The sequence below is a fragment of the Acromyrmex echinatior genome, chromosome 7 (assembly GCF_024713525.1).
Source record: "Acromyrmex echinatior isolate Ae372 chromosome 7, ASM2471352v2, whole genome shotgun sequence".
NCBI lineage: Eukaryota > Metazoa > Arthropoda > Insecta > Hymenoptera > Formicidae > Acromyrmex > Acromyrmex echinatior.
In genome coordinates this window covers 11226578-11246027 of record NC_141858.1, presented here as the reverse complement: position 1 = coordinate 11246027, position 19450 = coordinate 11226578, and the positions used below count along the sequence as shown (strand labels likewise).

General features: G+C 35.1%; 1 protein-coding gene across 2 annotated transcripts; it reads right to left on the bottom strand.

Moving 5' to 3' along the window:
• Window positions 1-703: 703 nt before the first annotated feature.
• LOC105149916 (prohormone-2) lies at window positions 704-19401 on the bottom strand. Of its 2 annotated transcripts, none has more exons than XM_011062660.2 (9): window positions 19243-19401; window positions 16577-16694; window positions 16366-16479; window positions 14678-14813; window positions 13695-13922; window positions 6901-7008; window positions 6744-6820; window positions 6360-6658; window positions 704-6147 (listed from the first exon to the last, which is right to left on the bottom strand). In XM_011062660.2, exons 2-9 carry the CDS (start codon window positions 16692-16694, stop codon window positions 6064-6066), a joined length of 1164 nt encoding a protein of 387 aa, XP_011060962.2. In that variant the 5' UTR covers window positions 19243-19401; the 3' UTR covers window positions 704-6063. The 2 variants fall into 2 exon arrangements, with proteins under 2 accessions (XP_011060962.2, XP_011060963.2); XM_011062661.2 differs by having other exon boundaries at window positions 6360-6604.
• Between the last annotated feature and the right edge of the window lie 49 nt (window positions 19402-19450).

The following is a 19450-nucleotide window of genomic DNA, read 5'->3' as shown; positions in this document are numbered from 1 at the left end:
GAAGACAGAATACAACGTCCTAAAAAGGAGTCTTTTTTTTTTTATACAGAATAGATATATTCGTTCTGCAATTTGCATTTGTTTATTTCTTTCTCTTTAAACTCGAGGATACTTTCGTTCCCAATTCAAGTACAAAAAGAGCAAGCGAGTGCAATTCAAGCGGATAGACTGAACTGAATTCACTGCTAATACCCGTTTCTATTAACATAGTTTAATTTTAATCATGATTTAACTCTTCATTTTTTCTACTTGTAAGAATTAAAAAAGGATGAAAAATAAGTTGAACCTGAAAGTTAACCTACCTTGGTAGAAATGATAACGAAGGAGTCTTGTGCGGAACTGTTCATGATTAAAGTAGTGGCTTCATTTCACGTTTTCTTTTACGTAAGTTTAATTATTCAGCGGATTTCACTGATGCGTAAGTATTATCTTACAAACACAATAGATGTAATAAGCCTGAAGGAATTGACCAATCATAGAAGATTATTCTTCTCACATTTGATCATGATTGATTAATTTCTTAAAGCTTATTATACCTATTGTGTTTGCAGAGTTATGCATGCTTATAATTAAAAATTAATCCTACTAATGACGCTAATCTAGTTGACTTAAATAAAAAAATTTATACGCAAAAGCACATTTAATCGATAACTCTGACTAATTTTGAATAATTACTCAAAATAATTGAGGTAACAATCTAAAGTAATTTACATATAATTTTTTTATTTACAGCCTGCATTTTTTCCGCAACATATACACTTGCTCCTTGCAATAATCTTCTGTCAGTAGATCGAAATGGTATGTAACCAGGAATATTGCGAAAAAATACGAGTTCGTGCAGGTATCGCTGTGTAGCTTTTGTTTCGGCTGAATCCAATGAAATGCAACAGGAACGTATATATATGTATACAATACAAAAAATGAGAAAGAATGAGAAGTCATAAAAAAGCACTTGGCCTAATAATAGACGGGATGTCTCAAAATTCACGACTCAAAATATTAGAGCAAGAATTCTCTATCTAAGAAAAATTATGTAAAAGAATTATTCACATTTTTTTTTCAAGCAGCAATTTTTTAGATAATAAAAGTTTAAATATAGCTAATTCTAGGCTACGTTTAAATAGCTATCTATTCACGAGTTGCACGTGTAATTGCACTTCAGCGAGCACTACTCACAGGTGATTATTTAAACGTAGTCGTAATTGACCATATTTATAAAACCTTAATTCTTACATAAACTCTACTTATATCTCTGTTTACAATAAAAATTTACAAATAACTTTTTCATTTAATTTTTCAAACATTTTCTTGCTATAGTATTTTGAATAGCGAATTTTAGGACACCTTGTATAAATCAATATTTGGTTCTGTTATTCACTGCAAGTACTATAAATCTGTAGTACGTAACTATAAATTTTTATATACAAATAATGGAACGCAGCCATTATATTGTATCATTAACCGATAATAACATAGCTACGCTCAAAATAAACGTTAGAAATCATCTTTACACTAACAAATAAACATTAAAAATTTGATACATTTTTTAAACTATTTAATGAACGTTATGGAAACATTTATAAAATATTTGTAATATCTATTATAAACGGTTTTTTACTAATTTAAAATTTTTTAAACGCGTTTTGACTGTTTTTTAAAAAACGTAAATTATTCACTTAGATAATAAATTGATTATAAGTTAATCAACCGATCAAGCTGACTCGAAATCGCGTTTAATCTTTAATTTAATTGGGTTTTTTAATTGCCTCGAAATTGAGGCAAACGTCGCCGTTCTCTCGTTCGCAATTCCGGAAGGCTCTCATATTTCTTTAAAGGAAACAGAGACGACACTTTTATTTCAGACATCTTATTGGACAGTCTATATATTATTTTCAATTTCCACAACTTTTCATAGACAAAAATTATAACCGCCGCTAGATTCGTGATTAAGAAATAATCGAAGCTTATATTTATAAAAAGAAGGGAGGGAGGAGGAAAAAAGGAAAGGACCGCTCTCGTTAAGTCTTAATGATAACGGCGTAATCACGTCGCGCACAATCACTATCGGTAACAGGAAGAGACGCAGAAACGTGTAAATGGGTCATCACATGTGTTGCGGGGGGAGAGAAATTACGTGTATTATACGTATCGCTGTTGGGCTCTTCTTTTTCCGCCGTACACGTAACAAAAATACACATTTTCAGGCAAATCTGCTTTGAATTGAACATCGATCGTGCGTTGTTGCAAGATTAGGAGTAAAGCTGATTTTCTTTTTCGTTTACGATATTTGCCGCTTTAGTTGCGCATAGCGAATATCGAATGTTCTTGACGCCGTGTATCTGTATGTATGTGTATATATTTTTTGAAATTTATGTTGCTAATCTAAACCTAACTACGTTGAACAACAGGTAAATGTCCTGAACAAAATTATGAGCGCTTCCCCGCCATTATCGCATTATTCCATTAAGTTATTCCAGTCTCACGAAGGTATCCCACTTTTTCTTGCATTGAACAAAGAGATTTAATTACTAAAAAAAATCGATACACTGACAACTTGTCGGATTCGAGCACAATCTATAGTTTCGTGACTGTTTGAATGAAATGTATCAATTTGCCATTTATTATTGCTGACATTCAGTATCAATAAAAACTTATAATCGACACTTCAAAATCTGTTTTCGATTGAATAGATTTAATTTTTTCAAGAATAAATGCTTTTAAACTGATTTCATTTTTCTTTCAATTATATTTTATTCAATTCAAATCCATATTTAAATTTAGAAGAAAAGTATGAAGAAGTTAAGAAGTACTATGGTGAACACCGTTTGCTTTTCTCCTTTGTCAGCAATAATAGAATTTAAAAAGATCTGAACGTATTATTCTCCCGAAAAGTTAATATTTATAATCGTAAAAAATAAAGTAGTGCCTGATTTCCTGCCAAAATTAACTCCACTCAAGAAAGTCGTTAATAAATAATGCGGCAAAATTGGAACGCCCTCGAGTACGGTTCATTTGGCGAGGAAAAAAGCAAATAATGCGTAATATCTTCAGTGAAGATGTTACGTGCATGTGTAACGGACGTGTAATTACATTAATTAGTTATGTAGAGATGTTCAGTCTCCTCGGAGTGTTGAATATGGAAGGCCGTGTTTGGTTCGAAGATAAACCTTACGAAGATAAACCCCTTCGGTACTGTTAGAGCCTAGACAATGAAATGCACAGACAATAGGAACAGGAAATAATAGACTTCAACCAGAAACCGTGTATTATTCCTATATTGTAATGCATGGTTTCTGATACGTTGAAATCTGTTATTCCCTGTTCCTACTATCTGTGCTTTTAATTTTGTCTAGGCCTTTACGCTCACATTCATCTCTTCTTCCCTCGAGCGTTTCCCATTTTCCAGAAATATGGACCCGATAATTCAAATGCGACAAAGATGACCGATTCGGTTGATCAACGTTCGGCTCGCGCTTCCTCAGTCAAACGACGAGAATATATACAGTGAGTGCAAAAAGTATTCGTACAGAGAAAATATAAAAAAAAACATTATTTTATTTTTAAGAAGTAAATATTATCTAATGAGAAATGAGTCATCGAATTGATGTCAAATCGATACGATGATTTCAATACCAATTTGATGTCGATTCGACATTTAATTGGCGATCATTTCTAATTAACAATTTATTCATAAAGGATAAAATGACTGTATGTTTCTTAAAATTATATATACCAAAAAGATGTGTATTAATTATAAAAAATATATCTGAAAAATAAGCGAAAATTAAAAATTATATTATTTGAATGCTTAAAAAGTATTCGTACAGTCGAGAAATTTAGCGTCTAAAATCAGGAATACATGTGAAGCTCGATGTTTATGTTAGAACAGAATGTATTCATTGTATAAAATTGCTAATTAATATTTATTTTCTATAAATAAGACTTTATATAAAAAATTTCCTTGTATTGAATACTTTTTGCACTCACTGTAATTCCTGACACTATGTTTTCGTTGGTACGATCGCCAAAAATTTTCCAGGAAGATTTCATGGTGATGCCCTAATCAGACTAGAAACCTTATAACAGAATCTGGCTTCGAGAAATTTTATTAAAGAGTGAAAAAGAAGGATATATATACTGTCTCCTTTTAAATGTTATCTCATTCTAACTTCTACTATCTCATGCATTTTAATTTATTGAAGTTAACAAAAACGAGAGACTAATTGAAAGTTTGTCAGCTCTTGATCAGACTCTCTGTTACGAGATCTCTATATCAGACCAAAGATTGAGTTTAAGATTGAAATTGAATTCAACCAATCAGAAGAAAGCAAATTAATATCAAGTTTAATGAACCTAGCTTTAATTGATCAAACTCATCAATTAAGAGAAATAAACCGATTTTTCGGTCAAACAAATCTTATTGTTAGTCTAAATATCTCAGAGTGAATTTATATCCAAACCGCGCATCTTAATTCTTATCGGCCTTGAAACGCAATCATGAACAGAATTAGAATAGCGGTACCATATATTAAATTGACAAGCACTAATAATATTTTATAATTTTATAATTAATTTTTGATACTAAGCATCTTAGAAGGATATTAATAATTTGATGCTAATTTAAGCATTTTAAGAATCATAAATAATTTACTTATTGCCGTATCTGGATTTGAATCTCAGCTAAGGCAATATTTTTCACAATAAATCAAATTATTAATATCCTAAGATACTTGTTAGTATATAAAATGATTAAATTGCTCGTTAATATATCATTACTTCAATTCTGTTCACAATTGTGTTTCAAGATCGAAAAAGATTTCGACGCACGGTTTGCAGAATTGAATATGTATATAAATTCATTCTGAAATATTTAAGCACTAAGATCCGTTTTGATCGAAAAATAAGTTTTTATTTCTCTTGATTTATTCTCATCGATCTGATACAAATTGTAATTGTTAATCAAATTTCACGTTAATCTCGATGAATCTCTAGTCTAACATGGGCATATGGTCCTTATAATCTGTATATCAAAGAAAAATTCAATCTCACAGTAAATTTCCCTCCATCTCTACTTTTTCACTTTTATACAATACATATCTATACGTCGATACATCTCTCTCATCTGTCAATTCTTCTCAATTCCTACCCGCTCGAATTATCTATATAGACGAATAGATCTACATCTAGTCTCATGCTAACTCAAAACTATATCGCCTCATATACATATTTGTATTATATATATATATATATGTATATATATTTATATATATGCATATTTTATCAGTCACGAAGTTGTCGAAACCAAGCCTGAGGGTAATTTGATTCGATACTACGATTGTTTAATGATTCAGTCGTAGCGTCATTACGAGCGCGTCGCCCGTATTACACGCAAAAGGAGCTTAAAATCGTAACATTACCATTAAGCGAGTAAGTAACAAGAGCGCGCTGAAGCTATTTTTTCCTTTACTTTTTAACCGTCATCGCGGTCGGATTGAAAAAGAGCTCGACGAAACCGATCGATTTTTTCGATCAGCTAGCGCAGAAAATTGTATCGGATATTGAGTCGTAGACTCTGATATGTTTCACACGCTGTTTCATAAAATTCGTGTTAAACGGGCCTCTGCAAAAGAGGTAACCTGAATGCTGATTATCGTTGCAATGATAAAATGCCATATTCTAAATGTGAATTTGTCACTTTTTATATTCCGAGGTACTTGGACTAAAAAGAGTCTGGATCACGGAAGGTCTGTGATCACGTCCCTCGGTTCTTCAGCGCAGCTCTTGTAAACCCGAGGAAAGCTTCTCTCTGTGAGCACCGTGATTTTCTTAGAACGAGTAAATCCGCATCGCCGCCGTCGTCACGGCTGCTGCTTGTTTCGCCTCCTGCGATAGAAAGGGAGGATAGCTGAAGAGGAGCGACAGCGAGGGCCGTTCGTCGAAAGAGCGCCGACTCCCGGAGAAACGTCGATTGCTAACATTCTTTCTTTCTGGTAGAATCTCCGTCCGGGAAACTTCTCGCTTCTCTTCGTGCGCCTCTAGACAGGCCCCAATGTCGCAGATTACTTAGTAGACCATTCGATGGGGATACTGATAGCTTCGCGGTTGGGAACTCAACTGCAACTCAGCGGCGGGATACGCATCATAACCCTGAAAATATAGGAAAAAGGGCATTTTTCAACTTCTTTTGTTTACTTTCATTCTTTTTTTAGCCCTCTTGAAGATTCTCATTCTAGCAATATTATAGGTATCTTTGCAATATTCCAATAATATTACAGTAATATTGCAAACGTTGCAGCAATGTTGATGCAAGCTTCTGTGCTATATTGGTTGGCTCGAAGCGATTGTCGAATTTAATTCACCTGCGTTCGTTTCTTGGACACCATGAACCTCTTCTGGGGATAGTATGCGGCACGTTGAGGATAAAGGAAATCATACTGCGGATTAACGTGATTGCCATATTGCGCGGGGCCTTCATATTGCTGATCCAGCTGCTTTCCATACTGCTCGTAATAGCTGGGCGGGTGGGTTCGGACTATCCCGATGTCAGAGGGCGACAATGTGTCGTAGTGCCGCGAGGGGTACACTGGCGTCAACCATGGGAGAGCTACAAAGGAATACAGAAAAGGATACAGAACTGATGAAGAGGTAGAAATCCTCGCTAAAGAAATTCATTATCCTTTTATTATTTTTATTTTCGTGCAGCTGGATCGTAATTATAGAATCGGACAGTTATCAACACGAACCGTTTCTAGGGTCTTCCTCATCAAGGAAATCACTGTCGTCTATCTCGTATTCATCGTTAGCATACTTGCGCCAGTTTCTATTCATGGAATAAAAATAAAATTGAATTAAGCATGTATTTATGGAAAGACTGTGAAAGATTTGAAAAACGCTGATTACCCGTTACGCTGTTCGTTTTCCCACAGTGATAGGAGGGCTAATACGTCATCAGGGTTGATGTCCAGAGGCAGCTCCCGCTTGTACCGTGGTTCCTGATAGTACGGGACGCTGAAAATTCAAGTAAAAGCGTTCCTATAATCTCCGACAACATTTCAGCAGGTCTTTTCTCGAAGATTTAACTCTACTTAAATCCTCTTACTTGCGTGATCTTCTTTTAACGTAATTATTCGCCAGGGATGTTTCTGACACCCCAACATTATATCCTAATTCCTATTATTTTCTTTGATAATTTACAATTAATTTAATTACTGGTCTGTTCAAATTTACTATACGATCTAGAGATCCTAAAAAGAGGGACTTGCTAACTGGTCACGCCAACTGGTCAATAGTCGTTAAGAGCATAGACGTAAGACTTTTATTCGACCTTGCAACAAAACAAATAAATATTGACGTTCTTGTACATAGACAATCTTAGCATATCAAGTTTTTTTAAAAAGAGAATATTGCACCTCGCTATCTATTCATTTTCTTAAAATTCATAATAAAAAAATCGACTGTGCCTTAAAAAATAAATTTTCACAGAAAAAATATCTTACATTAATAAAATCATCAAATGCTGAAGAAAAAGTTTTTAAAAAATATATTAGTAAGAAGATAAATTACATTTAGAGTCAAATAAATCAGACCAGCAGAGTTTTTAAATAAAGATTGCTAATAATCTATACATTCTCTAAATAAACATATTATAAAAAAATTGTTTAATTGTAAAACAATTTGCACTAAATATAATAATGTGTACAAATAGCATTCACTTTCATTTAGCGTACTTATAAGGTATTCTAGATATTGTGACGGGTTAAATAATAAAGGATTAATACAGATTAGTGCAGATCTAAAAATAGTCATCATATACTTCTATTCAGGTAAAAACTTACAAACGTACAATACTTAACAATGAAGTATGTAGTTTGTAATGGTTCACGAGTGGATTCACTTGTCGCGATAATGCTAAACAGATATGTCAAGGAGAAACGACGATCTAATCGTGGCTACAAAAATTGTCGTTTTTCCGACGATGCTCAGATCGATGTCTCGCAATCTCGTTTCGGAATCGCTTCGTGAATTCATTATTCCGCGCTGTGTTCGCGCAGTGTCTATATTTCAAGATTGATCGATGCTTATCCGTGACGCAAAGCGACCGACGACGATCACAGACAACTCGTCCCTACATCGCGCGCTATTGTTCTCCAGCACGAACGGTGCTTTATCTCGTTGTCGATGGACTGTCTTTTGTGATCGAGTTTCACGGTAGCTAGCATTCAAACTTGTACTCGATACAACGGCGAGTACGGGGACAATACCGTGGACAATACGTGCCTTCGATAGTGAGAAACGATTGTTGCGACGACGGTTGTCGTCGTCCATTGTTGATTAACAGAGAAAGTCATCTCGCAATCATCCAACTCAAGAAACACAAAAGTCAAAATAACTTTATTTTGAATTTTAACGTCAATAAACAGTCAAATTTTTTAACTGAAAATCATCATTTTGATTTTCATAAATTGACGCCAAAATGAGTTTTGATTAAAAAATTTTATTTTTGCTTATTGACATTAAGAATCAGAATAAAGTCATTTCGATTTTTTGTTGAATTTTACATGTTCCTTAGCTGTTACACATCGCGTTTACGATAAAACGATAGTGATGCCTGGCAGAGACTAACGCTGATCAACTGATAAGCTGGCTATGTGCCAAAAACTCGTAGGATACTTTCATTCAGCTTTTCGACGTTTATCAGAGCGTAGTAAGGACTCTGGCCCTTCGTGGCTTTTGCGCCGCCAAGGCTGATCACACGTCGGATCTTACTACTGTAATTTATCCATCTTGATTCTTCCGTCTCGATTTTGTCTTAAGCTCACTTTATGTCTATTTTTATTTATGCAGATTAACTATAATCTTGGCTTAACTTACTTTTTATTCTCTTTTCAAAATGAACTGGGTATTAGACGATTAATTTGTGACAAAGTTCTATTTTGTATAAGAAATGTGTGTATTATAAACAGTAAAAAATTATATTGATCAATGAACCTTGCGAGATTGAAAAAGCGAATTTTATACTACAGTGTAAAGTTTGAAGGAAATTAAGAGATGAAATCATCCTTTATCTATAAAGCAATTTTCACCTTTTTTATTATACTTAAAAAATTCTTAAAGAAATCAAAAATACTTTACATAAAAATTTTTAAATAAAATTATTTCTATTCATCTACGTCAATAATATTTTTAAAAATTAATTTTTTTTTTAATCTATATGTTTATTATTTTTTGACATATTATGATGTATAGAAATGAAGGTAATTTTTTACTATAAAATTTTCATATAAAACACTTTTTTTATCTTAAATAGTTTTTAAGGTGTAATGAAAAAAATCTGCTTTACATGTAAAAGACAATTTCACTCTTTAAAACCGTTTATTAGCTGCAATGGATATTTTCTAAATTCATTTATTTACGTGACCTGTATACAAAATTTCATTAAAATTATAATTTAACATTTCGAGAGGTTCTCTTGCCATCAGATGTGCTGAAAGAGCTCGACGTTTTTATCTCATTAGTTTTTCGGCACGTGCCGCTTGTAATTCTTCTAATCGATTAATCTAGTTCATTACGTCGGCGTTTCCTCTATTGATCTGCATCCGACGGGACGCCTCCATTCAAACTCTCGAAACGAGGACGGCGGAGCTGTTGTCTAATGCGTCAGCAGGATTATTATACCGTCGACGGAAGAACAGTACGTGGAGTGCAGCGGAGGCTCATCCTGTCGCAGCCGGAAGTATCATCGATAAATCCGCGGGGTGTGCTTGCCAGATGATTGGTCGCTGATACCGGCGAATAATCAAGCTCTGACCTACTTTTGCCTCCATCCCGGCTCCATTCAGCTTTTCGTGGGCCCGCTCTCGCTCTCTTTCTCTCTCTCTCTCTCTCTCTCTCTCTCTCTCTCTCTATCTCGCTGATACTCGACCACCACCACCACGCCACTACTACCTGCGTCACGCGTATCGAGCGATTCGTGCACTGCACCAAATTCTCCTCCCGTGTGGGTGTGCGCGGCCACGATGCCGTATGCACAGGCGAACATTCATCTAAAGCCCGTTTCTACCAACATAGATCCAGATAGCACAGAGAGTTTCAAAAAGGATTTAAAAAAATTTGATCCGTCATGAATTCTGAGTTCGTTTTCAGATGCAAAAAGAATTCTTTTTCTGAAAAAGTATTCTTTTCGCATCTGAAAATAAACTCAGAACTGATGACATATGACTGAATTCCTTTCCAACTCTCTGTGCTATCTGGAAATTAACTTTAATCTCAATTCAACTTACTCTTTATCTTTTTCTAATTCTGAGAAAAGATGAAATGTTAGTTGAACTTAAAATTAAATATAGATATGGATATTGGAATTAGAAAAAAATAAAGAGTACTCTCTAAATTCTTTGGAACGAAATCTCCCTCTAAAGAGCGAAAATTGAGCCAGTCTTGAAAGAGAGTGGCTCAGTTTTCAATTCTTAAGAGTAAGATTTCACTCTTCAGAGTGACAATTCACTCTAAAAGTTTTATAGAGTAAGTTAAACTGAGATTAAAATTAATCTACATGTACCTTGATAGAAATGGACATAAATCCTACGTCGCTTTGTGCTGCACGCAGGAATTATTTTTGTCTTATTATTTCTCTCTTTTTCGAGAGAAAATTTGTGAGGAAGGTCCAACCCACGGATCGTTAATTCACGAGAACAATAGCATTTTTTTTTTACCTTTAGACATTTGAAGATTCCGACAAAATCATGCCGAGATCTACAATTTCAATTCTAATTCTCTGATTAATTTTAAAGATATTTTCGCTGAGATGTCGAGAATCGAAGAGAAGAAAATTTTTGTACGAGTTAAGCAATTAGATACCATAGTCTTTCATTAAATCAATTTTTTCACAATTTTACTTTAATATATATACAATTCGATTTAATAAAATTGTGGGAATCAGAATAAGAATTGTAATATAAATTGTAATATTGTATAAATATTATTAATTATATTAAACGATATTTCTATGAGATCTTGACCGAAGAAATTTTAACGTAATTTTCCTCGATGGCGCGCAATACGCGTTCTTTTTCATGAAAATATATTCAAAGTGCTTTTAACGGCGAGTGCTTCTATTATTATGGCACTCGCGTCTAAGGATAACGCGTTATGTAATCGCGTTTACTATAATGGAAACGGTTACCGCGTTATAAGAATTTTATCGAGGAAAAAATTAATCGTTGTCGTGTCCGTCCGGGGTGACCTGTGACATTTACGACAGTCAGGCAATGCATTCCCGTACATTTTTCGTGTAAAAATAACGAGCCGCGATGGCGATGGCTGTTAACTTTGAGACGATAATAATGTCCTGCTCGACGGCAGGTCCCATGTATGTGTGTTTAATTTTAAACACCGGCCTTAAGCAATTCCGTGCGAAGCGCTTTTACGGCTTCGATATCGAGGGCTCGCGTGTTCACGCGATTTCCTGAAATTAGATTCGGCTCTCGATAAATCTGCATCGCGCTCAATGGGAAAGCGTATTTTTATCTCGCGTCGTCGCGCGATTGCGAGCCGAACGTAAACGTTGTGTTATTAAGCGTCGTAACGTTTTATCCGTTTCATTTGCTTTCATTGGAAGGGAGGAAGAGGCACATCAAAGGCTAATATTACCTTTCACATGACAAATTTTTCAAGCCTGTTATGCCATCCACAATGGGGATAATATATTGATGCTTTCTAGCCAAAGACATACAGTATAACACGATGATCATTTCATGTCTGATTAATATTGATAAATAATAAGGATGTAATGATTCATTGTGTCACATCATGTCTCTTGCTAGAAAATACCCATTGTGTAGTAAGCAGTAATCTATAAAAAATTGATCAATTGTTATTCTCTTCTCATTCAATTGTAATCGGTTTAATTGATTTCTTATGGCTTGTAATTTAATTACTGCATTACTTCTATTGTAGATGATCCTTTAATTGGCAACAGGACAGAAAAATTTACGAATCTCTCTATCCTAAAATCAATCAACTGGAGGCCGATTGTGTATCTTGAAATAAGGTGAAAATTACAAAAGTGAGCAAATTCACTAGATGACTAATTAAATTATGAATATTCTAATATATTTGCTCACTTTTGTAATTTTTATCTCATTTCGAGATAAAATCGATCCCCAGACTCGAAAAATTTCTCATACGATAAATATAATACCAGCCAAAGAATGCGACGAGTAAGATCGTTAATTATTGTTACTATCAGATAATTCTCGTCCTCTGATTATACAGCACAGAAGCTTGCAGCAACGTTCTTGCAACATTTTCAATTTTATTGCAATATTTAGGCTTCGTAGCAGCAATCTGCTAACGTTTTATCTTTATATGTCTCCTGCATTTATTTTATCTTCTTTTAATTTTCTTTCGTAGATGTAAATCTTTCTAGATGTAAGTCTTGTATAATAGTATTAAAGATTATTATCATTATTATTATTGAGACGTACGTTGCAATATTACTGTAATATTGCTGGAATGATCTATGCTGTATGGGTAAATATCAACATCGAACGATTGGCGAATCAATGCGCCAAGATACCGAATGCGAAACTTCCGATGATTTCATTCGGCTGCAATTTTAAACAGCACCAGTCGAGCGTACGCTACTGATACGATCTTCGATGACGACAATCTCTCTTTCACTCTCTCCTTCTCTCTCTCTCTCTCTCTCTCTCTCTCTCTCTCTCTCTCTTTCTCTCTTTCTCTCTCTCTACAAATGGTTCGATACGACTTCGGTCGTCAGGTCGACCGCCGCCGTCCCTGCACCGAGGGCAACGCCCTCACAAACCCTCTCATACCCATTCAGAAGAAACGCCGGAGGAAAAGAGGGATGCTTGGTGGGTGGAAAGGGTGGAAAGGGCGCGCACGGTGATGTATAGCCCTCGCGCGCCGAGGTACACCGAGTCGATCCTCACTTTACATGAGGGGGTTTCCGTTATCATGCCAACTCAGCAACGTGCGCGATTCCGAGGGTAAAGCCCTGCGCACAATGAAGGAAACATTAGGAATAGAAATACAATATTGAGATTTTAATCTACCAAAAGCCGTGTATTCCGGTATAATTGGTTCCTGATTTATTGAAATCTTGATGCTTATTCCTCCTAACGTTCTTCCATTTTAAATAGAACACAGAACTCATAAGAATATCATAAGGACGTATATCTTCGTGAACTTATTTGTCATTTATATATAAGTTAATTTTCAAATATTAAATGATGTCTTGATGATGTCCTATGATATCATTATGACTTAATTATGATTCTGTATTCTGTCTAACCCTCTAAATTGTGCAGCTCTTAATTCATATCGTAGGGAAAAAAAGAAAGAAAGAGAGAGAGAGAATCGTATATTAACTCTCACTTATTTTTGCGTCCTCGATTTCCGATATTTCATCACCGATGTGACAATTTAATATCGGTCTGGTCTACAGAGAGGCCGTGTGGCCTCAGCAAATCGACTTCCAACTAAATAACGTTTCACAATTTCGCTCTCTTTGGTTCATGAAATAAGCGCGGCAAAATAAAACGAAACCATCCACTTATCCGCTTTCGAGGATTTTGTTACCTACCGCAATCTAACAGCGGTTACTCCCGGGAATATCGATCGACGCGGGGTTATCGATTTCGAGAATTAGGAGCAAGTAGGACGCGGCCACTTACCTCCTCTTAACTTGAGCCTGCACCGGCTGCGGGGTAGGCAGAAGGCTGGGTAGACGTCTCGTTTGGAACGAACTCGTCGGAGGCTGCAACGTGGTGCTCGGTAGCGCGGTCGCGGACTTTTCCGATCTCTTGCGCCGATCCTCGCCCGTGTAATACCGCGAATACGGCACTGTGTCCCACACCCGCGGTACGTCCTCCTCGACCTCATTCACGATGACTTTTCCGTAGCTGAGACACAAATAATTCTCGTTATGGCGAATCTTACCAATCAAGGTAACGCTGGGCATTTTCCATTGGGAACAAACAAGTCGTTCAAATACCATTGTCTTTGTTATTCATTAAATGTCAAGAAAGATACTGTGTTTTGTATGTAATATTAAAATAAAGCATTTTATTATATTTATGTTAATATATTAATATATTATATTTTTGGGACACAATCATAAAATATTAAATATATATTAACATAATAATATATTCTCTAAATTCTTTGAAGTGAAATCTGATTCCAAAAAAATGAAATTGTGTCATTCTTGAAAAAGTGTGAGATTTTACTCTTTTGAAGTAAGATTAATTTCAAAGAATTTAGAAAGTAATATTAATATAAGTATAAATATAATACCAGTCTAATAAAATGCCTTAAAATATTATTATATGAAATGTATTAAATAATATTGGTAATATAAGCACAATAATTCTACATAGCATGCTTTATCTGGACTTTTTAAAACGTCTCTTAAAAATCTGTGCCGTATGAAATATAACGAAGAAAAGTAAATAAACATGAAGCTCTCAAATATTGCATGGCATTTAAAGTAAATTAATACAACAGGTCATTAAGTTCTAAAAATATAATAATCTACAAAGCGAAAAAAATATATTCCATTTGTCGATCAAATCGAACGTAACATTGAAATAGTTACATAATTCGAGGTATTGAATTCCGAATAATTTATCTTCCCTGACGCGAAAACTAGACTTACTCGTAATTCTTATCGTACGGCGAGTACGACTCATGCTCGTACATAGTGTTGCTGGGTGATTTCTGGACCGGGGATGGTTTATCGTCCTCGGCGAGAGCTGCTTTCAAGCCTCCCAGCCCCGAGGCAGCGAGAGTTCCTACATACGTAAATGAATTCCAGAGATAATCCTCGTACAGTATTCGCTGGATTATATAACGCATTGTATGTTTTAACCTTTTATTACTCGCGTGAGATATTCAGGACACTCGGTCACCTTATAAATTCACTAAATGTGTACATGTTACTTGTACATATTGTTATACGTATTTAGTGCAAAATGTTTAATTTTTAAAAAATTGTTTTTTATTTTCATCTACAAATGTTATTTATTTTCATCCAAAGAATGTGCAGAATGTTATCAATTTCTATGCAATTGTAAATAATTAAAGAGGACCACTCTGGTTTATAAGTCGAAATCAAATCAATATCGATTGATTTTTCGAATCATTTGATCATCTTTCGAAGATCAATAAAAAATCTAGTAGGTATCAAACGGTCCTAAAAATCGACTTCAAATCGACTTGTGAACCCGGCCATGGAAATTGAGATATATAACGTTGAAGTGTCAGAAACATCCCACGCAAGTAATTACGCTAAAAAAAACCACAAGAGTGATATATTTTTATCTAAAGAACGCGTATAGAATGTTATAAATATTTATTTGATTATAAATGATTAAAGGGACTCGTGAAAATTGAAATATAATGGGGTGTCAGAAACATCCCAAGCGAGTAATTACGTTAAAAATGAATATATGTATTTTTATCTAAAAAATGTTATAAATTTTATTTTATTTTTTATTTTATTGGAAATAATCAAAAAATTGAGATAAAACGTAGGGGTACCAGAAATATCCCACACGAGTAATTATTTTTATCTAAAAAATGTTATCAATTTTTATTATAAATAATCAAAGAAAATTGCATGAAAATTGAGATAAAACATTGGGGTATCAAAACACTTCACGCAAATAATTACGTTTAAAAAAAAATCACAATAACAAGTGAGAGCAAAAAGTATTCAAGGAAATTTGTTATAAAAAAAGTCTTATTTGTGGAAAATAAACATTAATTAGCAATTTTATACAATACATTCTGTTCTAACATAAATAAATGAGCTTCGCATGTATGCCTGATTTTAGAAGCTAAATTTTTCGTTTGTACGAATACTTTTTGGGCATTCAAACAATACAATTTTTAATTACCGCTTATTTTTCAGATAATATATTTTGTATAATTAATACACATCTTTTTGATATATATTTAATTTGATATAATTTTAAGAAACATACAGTTTATTTTATTCTTTATGAACAAATTGTTAATTATCCAACAAGAAATAATTGTCAATTAAACGTCGAATCGTCAAATTGATGTTGAAATTATCGTATTTATATCAATTCGACTCATTTCTCACTGGATAATATTTACTTTTTAAAAATAAAGTTTTTTTAAAAAATATTTTCTCTGTACGAATACTTTTTGCATTCACTGTAGTTTTCTTTAAAAAAATGTATCGAATGTTATCAATTTTTATTTGTAATCAAAGAAAACCATGAAAATTGAGATATAAGATGATCAGAAACCCCAAGTACGAATAATTAATTACAAAAAATCACGCGAGTAGTGAAGAATTAATAAATAATTTACGTTTTTCTGCGTTTGACGTGAAAGATTCTTCAGCGGCGGCAGCGACGGCGGCAGCATTAGCAGCCTGTCGATTCTGCTGGTTGCCGAACATCAGCATCTCCTGGGTGCGTTTTGCTGAAAGCGACATTGCGGGGCGTTCAAGCGAAACGAAAGCGAATAAAAATTGAGAAATAATTCGCTCTCGATGAAAAATATACGAATGGAGTCTTACATTTCGGCTTCATGACCTGGTCTGCCTTCTTCGCGTCCTCCATCAGGCTCATAGGCAGGCACATGCCTACCGAGACTAGTGAGAACAACAGCAACAACCACGCCCAGTTACACGTCATCTGCGACAAAGTTGCGGGATTCTCATTGCCGGTTGCGTTCGCGATGACGCACCGTTTTCAGGGTCAGAGCTTCGCGACACTCTTTTTTTGCGCCCCGTGTCTCCCACCCCCGAGTTCTTCCTCTTGACATCGGATTTCCGACTCCAGTAATCGCAGGACCAAAATAAACCACAGGTCTGTTCTTTTATCCTAAAGTTCTTTCATAGTTCATCTTTCTCCCTTTTCTTTCCACGTTGAATTGGAGAGAAAAAGAGAAGATGAACCGTGCAAGAAGTTCAGCTAAAAAGAACAAGCCTCATGATTTACTCAAGGAACACATAAAAATTAACAAAACTCAAAATGATTTTATTTTAATTCTTAACATTAATAAACAATCAAATTTTGTAATCAAAAATCATCATTTTGATTTTTTTTCTTGGCTTGATATATTCCTTGGTTATTTAAGCTTAACGTCTTATATCTGTTTCTACCAATGCAGCTTAATTTTGGTCTCGGTTCAACTAATTCTTTTCTAATTAAAAGTTAGAAAAAGATGTCTTAAAAACATCCTTAAGACGTCTTGTGTCTCGATTTTCGTCTTTTTGTTATCTGCGGAGTTTTATTAGTTACCGGGTCACCGTACTAAGAAAACTTGAATATGTAAATGTCATATAATGCGAAATGTCGAGAGTCTATTTCCACTGTGTGTGGAGAGACGAGTGTAGGAGCAACAAGGGCGCTCGATAAAGGGTCTTGTGCATATGTTTGCGGTTACATAAAAATATTACGTCGTTGAGAGTTCTATAATAAAATATCTTCAGATATGACGCCGTCGTCACAGCGACCGACGACGTCACGACTTCATGTAATCGACGCGGTTTACTTTCTTCGGTTATGACGTTGACGTTACCGTATGACGTAGCCAACAAGAGAGTTCCCCAGCTGCTTTACGTCACACACATATATGTAACTTGATAGGTTGACTTTATCGAACTTTTGTTTTATCGCGTGACGGCGATATGTAGCTCCACGTGTGTATAAAAAGATTCCTTGAGAAATAATAAATATCCTATAAAGGAGCGAAAGGAGTAGTTGTTTTCAGTAGAAAATTCTGACCGATTCGACTCGATTTTGCGCGATTATTTTAATCTAACATGCATAAATTTACTACAATCTATAATCAGTTCATTAACAGCTGTTCGATTTATCAAGAATTTCATAATGCTGGAAGGCAAGTTTCCGCGTGTTGCACGATCGAATTACACTACTTAATTGCTCTCAATTGGCTTCTCATTAATGAATTACGAACTGCCTCTGAGGGTAAGTTAACCCGCGTAATTACGTGAAACTCTAATGGTGATGCTGGAAATGGCTGCGGAGAGTAGTGAACGCGCAGACGGTGCTACTGGAAATGTCAGAGTTCAAAATTGCGTGCGGAAAATATATGTATTTGTGAAATTGCGTATTTACAGTATAGCGACAATCTCGAATATTGCATTCCACGCAATTTTGTATAAAGCAAATGGCTCGCAATTTATACGCAATATCCAGGAAGTTTAATCGTCAAATTCAGTACTGAAAAATACATGACCTCTGACCTTTCGAATTTTGCAGTAGACTTCTTTTTTGCACATATAAAGGTCATTTAATTTCGCATTTTATATGATATGTAATTGAGATTTCACTCGCTTCGATAATAGACGGTATCCATGTCCAGATCGATATGGATTAAACGATATTTAAATGAAACAAATAGAAATTAATGTCATAGTTGAAACTGTTTTCGCGACAGTTGCGTTGTTGACGTTGCGACGTGGTTCTCAATTAAACGATCACTGGATTAAATGCTTGGGAATTATTCTCGGAATTGACATTCGCCTAAGTCCGAAAACGAATGGCGAAGTTTGACAATTAAAGCGAGCCGTGTAGCAACGCTAAACCGGATATAGTAGACCTAGAAATCGTACACTTGTTGCATCTACAAATACTATAGTCATTTATCGGCGTGTACGAGCTACACGGCTAGGTAAATCGCAATTAAAAATGCATTTCGCTGAATGAGAATCTCATTGACGAGTTAAGTGTGCATAAAAGCCTTTTCTCACGCACACGTTGTCGTCATAATTAATTCTAATTTATTAACAGTATGGCAAGTACAAATATATTAAAGAGGATCAACGACGAAATTATAAAGCAACATTTAATCCCGAAACACACACACACACACACACACACACACACACACACACACACACACACGCACACGCGTGCGCACGTAGCCAGCTGTTCAAATTTCTTAAAATAGACATAGAGATGTGAATCTAATTCTGTCTACAAATATCGCTAAAATTGAATAACATTCATTTAGATAAAATGAAATTTGATTCGGAGCCGTGCGCAACTACCTGTATGAATGTGCCGAAAGTGGCCGGCTACGTGACGATAAAATGCGTTTACAATTACATTTCATCGTTCGAATTTCAGAATTTGTTTTCATCTGAAATTATCGACCAATGAAGAATGAAGAATGAAAAAAAGAAACTACACGTAGAAGTGAGGATTTGTCTACCTTTCGAGATACAATAATTCGCTGGATTTGTCCTTGTACGCTTGTCCCTTTCTCTTTCGCGAGTCTCGCGATGATCCTTCGGCTGGCACCCGGGTGGAGAACAGGCACGTCCTAGCGGATCCGCCGGCTCGGGGTGGAATGAATGTCGGGGCTCGGCAGGACGAGTAGAAAAGCGGGGTACGGTCGATCAACCAACCCCCACCTTGGT

Bases quoted from the DNA above. Each gene is read 5' to 3' on its own strand.
- LOC105149916 (XM_011062660.2), bottom strand. From the start codon at position 16,694: ATGACGTGTAACTGGGCGTGGTTGTTGCTGTTGTTCTCACTAGTCTCG. The intron at 14,814-16,365 runs GTAAATTATTTA...TTACGTATGTAG, and splicing joins CACGTCAAACGCAGAAAAAC to GAACTCTCGCTGCCTCGGGG. The intron at 6,821-6,900 runs GTAATCAGCGTT...TTCCATGAATAG, and splicing joins GAAAACGAACAGCGTAACGG to AAACTGGCGCAAGTATGCTA.